General features: G+C 34.2%; 1 protein-coding gene across 1 annotated transcript; it reads left to right on the plus strand.

The window, feature by feature from the left end:
- On the plus strand, positions 1-1907 carry LOC120623608 (autophagy-related protein 13 homolog). The gene has a single exon (XM_039889676.1). It carries the CDS (start codon positions 25-27, stop codon positions 1264-1266), a length of 1242 nt encoding a protein of 413 aa, XP_039745610.1. The 5' UTR covers positions 1-24; the 3' UTR covers positions 1267-1907.
- Positions 1908-6110: the final 4203 nt, after the last annotated feature.

Below are 6110 nucleotides of genomic sequence, written 5' to 3' on the forward strand. Positions count from 1 at the left end.
ATATTCCTAATTTCCATTATAAATATGGCGCCGGACGCAGCCTTTTCAAATATTAATGACAAGAACGAATTCACAAAGTTCGCGAAATTCCTTGCGTACAAAGGAGTTCAAGTTATTGTAGAATCGAGAAAAGGAGTTAAAATAGAACCTAACAGCAAGCCAAATTTTTCTGATTCAGATTGGTTTAATCTTCAAATACCAGATTCACCAGAAGTCAATCAGGCCACCAAAAATGCATTGCCATCAGATAGAATTCTTGAAACTATTAAGTCTCAACTTCACGTTGAAATTTCCGTGCAGACTGACGACGGTGATGAAATGGTCCTCGAGCTATGGACTTTGGAACTTGACGATTCGCAATTTGATACATCATTAAAGGCTATGAACACTGTGTACTTTAGAATGGGCATACTGCTAAAATCGTTGATAACAATAACAAGAATAACACCAGCATATCATTTATCCAGAAAGCAACGTACAGAATCATTTACAATATTTTATAGAGTGTATAACGGAGAACCTAAATTAAAAGCGCTTGGAGATTCTGTAAAAAAAATTCAGGCTGGCATATTAAAGACACCATTGGGTGGACTCTGTTTCACAGTTTCTTACAGAACAAATTTCTCTATATCCCCAAATCGTTCTCAGACTGATAAAACTTTACTACTTAAAAGCGATCATTTTGAACTGAGTCCTAAACATGTAATTTTCGAATCTAAAAAGAAGAAGGAAAGAGATCCCCGGCCAGTATCGCCCGTTGATTTGAATAAGCCACTGCGACTAGCGGCATTCGTGGATGAAATTGTAATTCAGAAAGTAATTAAAGAGTTTCTTGATAAGATGCCTGTACCTATTTGTAGAGTACCCCCGAGATCTAGAACACCTGAAGAGAAAGTCGCTGATTGCAAGAGTACCCAAGATTTGGACATGAATGTCATATCAAAAAGTCCAACATCTTTGGAGATGCCACCGAAAAAGTTTCCTGGTTTCCGCAGTGAGCATGAACCACCATTAAAACTCTTACACTTTCCGTTTGCGGATAATCATCCGATCCGCGAATTAGCAGAGTTTTATAAAGATTTCTTTAATGCACCTCATCTAAAGTTGGCAGATGAGACGTTCGAGACTAGAAGCACTGAAAGCCAAAACGTCGATGTGCCTAATGAGGACCTTTCAAAGGATCTTGCCATACATGAAAGTTCACTTGCAGAATTTGAAGAGCTACTCGCAGATATGTGTCGATCTGCAGAATGGAGCGGAAACTAGGGGATCAAGGGATTAGTATGGTGTAGGAAGACTGATATGTTAATGGTTTTAATAAATATTTATTAATTCATTTCTAGTATTAAATTGGCGAATCACTTGTTTTTATAATTATTATATACATAAACAATTTCCATTGTGCAGAGTACCTGAGTATTAAACTTAAAAGAATATTCCAGTTTTAACTCTAAAATTTTTATCTTAGTAACTTTTGTTTGAGGAGAAAACAAACTGAACTATTTGACCTGTCTTTACATTTATATATTTTCGGCAACAATTAAGCTAAAGTTCATGAAATCGTATTTCCGTTATAGTAACTCTGCTATAAGAAAAAATAGACCCCATAAAAAGATGCTAACAATGTAACCTATAATCTATCCTTTAATCTTGATCTCCTAAATTGTTGACTATCCGCTACATAGTTAAATAATTCTTTTCCTTCCCTAGTTTAAGGTTTCAAATGACCAGAAAAAACATCTGATTCATGATTATTCAATAGAGTTGCCAAGTTATGGCACTGAGCATTTACATTACTTCAGTGCTGTTAGTACACTTGAAAACTTACACTAGTGGCAATACTATTCTTAGTTTTCTAAGACTCATTCCTTTGGCTAAAAACTGTAAATAAAAACTAGTACAGTGTTTATAGTACCTAATTATTTACTTATATCAATAAGGACCTTATTACGTCCGTCTCGGATAAAAAAAACAATGTACAAACATATCACAAATCTCATAACTACGCTAAATTAATAGTTGTAAAAACTGTTCTAACCTTTTCCACAAACATATAGCCAAAAAGACGCAATTATTTTGGAATTCTACCTCTTACCTAAAATGCTCAGAGATTTGTGATAGCGTTCGTACCACTGTTAATATTACCTTAATTTGTTTGTTTTACGACAGTGTATTAGTTAAAACTGACCACAAATTGGCTGCATTACGACGTATACTGTATTATATTCTTATACTGTTGTATGAACTATTGGCGATATGAATATAAAGACAGGCTGCATTGGACTGCATTGGACGGCATTGGACTGCGGCAATAAAATAAATATTAGTTACATATTATTAAAGGAAGTTCTCTTCACCAATAATTCCCAAAGTCACGAACAAATCACTTGCTTAAAAGTAAATCTATCGGAATAAGAGCACACTGACAGCATGGTAGAGGATTTGACTTTTGTGGTCAAACGTACGACGGGAATGCTAAAAAGAATACCTTGAAAACACATGAAACTTTAAGACACGGCCATCACTGTGAGTAATCGGTACTCGAATTACAATGCCCCGCTTTGCCGCTACAGATGATTTATAAATGAAATGAGTACCTAGTAAATGAGGATCTATACCTTAATCTTAGCGTCGCGTTGCAGCGCGATCCATCCATAATTGCGCAAGCTTACGTACGTAAGCAAATATTATACATACTTAAATTAAATCTTCATTTGATATATCAATCTACTTTTTTTACTTTTTACTTGTTTGAATTGTTAGTTTTACTTTGTAAATAATTATGGTTTACAAATAATATTACTGTATCACATAAAATATCAATTTCAAATTAATTAAACGTTTTTGGAAGTATAAATTTTTTGTATTATTTATCGATGAATTAAAGTTTGGTTTTTTAACTGTATGGTATACCTAAATACACTGGCCTACAAAAATTTTTTTTTTTGTGCAGCTCTGTGTCTGTTCGCATCTGTAGTCAGTAAAGTAGTTAGTATGAACTATGTATGAACTACACTGTTGCTCCTAGGAGCAAAAAGGTTCAGCCGACAGCTGAACCTTACCTACAATGCTTATTTTATTTTTTTTAATTTTATTCAAAATTAATCCATGTTGCGACAAAGTCAAGAATTTGCATTAACGATCCTGATATGTTTTGTTACATATGCGGTGTGTATATAATGAAAGATCAACGGAAACAGATTAATGACACGGTAAATTGCTTGTATTCTGACTTTGGTATTGAAATTGGCAATCAAGATAAAGTGTGGGTGCCTCACGTTGTTTGATATAAAAACAATGGAGCACAGATACCAAGGCAGATGGGATGTTCATATGATGGCAAATTATTGTTTGGGAATTATGCGTGATCTAGGACAATCTAACTCAAAAAAAAATTTCTTAATGTATAATTTCTAATAAATTTATATATTTTTTTAATTTATATTTTTCTTCTTTCTCATTAACAAGAGCTGATATGAAAAATGGAACTAGTTTCTTGTATCAGCTCACAAAATATATCTAAAATCAGGTTTAAAATATTAGGCACCAAAATGAGTTAGGCCAGTGTTACCTATACTTAATAATCTCTATCCCTACTAATATTATAAATGTCAATGTAAGTTTGTTTGTTACTTTCACGCAAAAACTACTTAACCGATCCTTATGAAACTTTGTACACATATTCTTGGAAGTGTTAGAAGTAATATAGGATACTTTTTATCCCGACATTCATGCTCGGTTCCTTTGGGAGAGGGGATGAGTTTTTGACGATTTTACACAATAACTCCGACAAATTATAACTGATTTAAATAATTATTTTTGTACTTTAGAGGTTATAATATGTATTTAATTCTGCCCAAACTGTGGTTGGAGATAGAGGACGGAACTCCTCAGCGGACAGCAGCAAACGCCTCATTTAAGGCTTAGCGATACTACATACTTTAATTTTTTTTAGACCTACAACTAAATTTAATGCCACATCAAAAACAAAATCAAACACAGACGAAGTCGCTAGTATTTAGTAGCTAGTAACTAAGTAGCTAGTATTTAATAAATAAAAGAAACTTTAGAAGGTATTATCCAAATCACAATTGATACATCAAAAAAGTGTTATTACAAATTGAATTGGTCGAAAATTTTTGTTTCAGAATTGTGATCGTGTATTTTGCAAAAGCCGAAATTGGTTTCCACATCCAGTTTAAATAAATAGGGGATGATAAAGTTAGATAAAAGATAATAAGTTTAAATGAATAGGGGTTTATCTATATAGGCAAAGGACTGACTGATCTATCAACCCAGGAGTCTAATTTATATCCAGTAAGGCGATTACGATTTAGCCAAGATTGATTGAACTTATAAAACGTTGTGATGAATATTGTAGAAGTTAAAACTGACACCGACTGGTCCTTTTTAAAATTCCGTACTCAAAGGATACAAAGGGTCCCGCCCTTTCACTAAGACTCTGTCCGTCTGTCTGTCTGTCTTGCTGTCCGTCTGTCTGTCTGTCCGTCTACCCGTCTGCCTGCCCGCCTGCCGGGCTGCCTGCCTGACCACCTGCCTGGCCGTCTGCCTGCCCGCCTGTCCACCCGCCTGCCTAACCAATAATCTATACGTATAATAAGTCTGTGACTGGAAGATTTCTGTACATTTCATATATTTTGAAAATTTCGACCGGGGGGTGCTTTATAATCGATACTGAGTCCAAAACAGATTTTTATTGAATTTTTGTCTGTCTATCTGACTGTCTGTCCGGGCGTCACGTGGAAAACTACTGAACGATAAAATATGGTATAGTTGTAGCTGATATTCCGGGTCATTATATAGGATACTTTTTATCCCGATAAACAGTAATTTTCCCCCGGGAAATGGGAAGAAATTTCTATCAATTTTACTTCATATCTCCGTTAATTTGAATCGATTTTAATAATTATATAGTGTATATTAAGCATGTATTGTCTAATTTTAATGAAGATCAGATAAATATTGTCGGATATAAAGGACATAACTCTTCACAGATAACAGCACGTCGCTAGGCATATGGGGCAACGATCGAATGCATGCGTACCATCCTGGAATCGTAGGTTTATTTTTATCCCATAAAAGCAAACAGCTCCTACATCGCTATTTTACCGCATTTGTCTTTCAAAATCCGCGCAACGGAGTTTTAGATTGACGTGTTTTTTTTAGATAGGCATGGTTGAAATATTATCAAGCTTTTGAGTTTGTTTGGTTGAACGCGCTAATCTCAGAAAATTGTTTTTTTTTTGGTTTGGTAGTATAAGAATATCACGCTACGACCAATAGCTACCATCATTAATGTAAAGTCAACCATCTTTTCCGGTTCTGAAGAACGATGAAATTAAAAAGCACCAAAAAAAAACAGTCGTCAGGTTTATTAATCTTTAATGCCCCGTCCACACGCTTGGTGCTTGTCACAAACACCAAACAAGCCAAACACAATCAACTAATACCAACACGGCTTCCCCATGCTTGGCGAACGGATATATTCCGGATTGAAACAAACATGGCGGACGAGTTTGTGTGTTTATTTCGTTTCGGCAATTACTTGCGGGTTGACCTACGAGTATTTTAAATTTTAAAAACACTAAAAACCGTGGAAAAAATATTTTTAGGGTATGAAAAGAGAGCGGTATACAAAGTATTTCTATATTCAGTAATTTTTACATTTTACTTAGCACTGCCTTAAAAATGTCGTAGAAAATATATCTTGTTTACTTGTTTAAAAGTAGTCTATGATTAGTCAAAAAAAAAAATTAACCATAACATTTTATGGATATGTTTGCAATTACTATCTTCTTGTTATAGTTATAAAAGTTCTCCCAGCAGTTAACCATCAGCTCTTTCATTTAAATGATGAGCGTGAAATGCTTACCAACCATATGTCAATATTAAATCGTAACCTGTGTAATACTTATTTTTTTTGTAGTTCTGGTGGAAATCCGTATCCAAAAAATAATTTTCCAAAAGTTAATAAATGAAAGAGCTCTGGGGCAACAAACATTAAAAAATAAATATATATATTCAACCAAATTGAGAAATCCTTTTTTTATAAGTCGGTGTAAAAAAGGGCTAAATAAATTTTACCCAAG

Source organism: Pararge aegeria, chromosome 1, assembly GCF_905163445.1.
Source record: "Pararge aegeria chromosome 1, ilParAegt1.1, whole genome shotgun sequence".
In the NCBI taxonomy this organism is placed as follows: Eukaryota; Metazoa; Arthropoda; class Insecta; order Lepidoptera; family Nymphalidae; genus Pararge; species Pararge aegeria.

What these genes read in the sequence shown, in the direction of transcription:
- LOC120623608 (XM_039889676.1), top strand. Translation starts at nt 25, where the DNA reads ATGGCGCCGGACGCAGCCTTTTCAAATATTAATGACAAGAACGAATTC.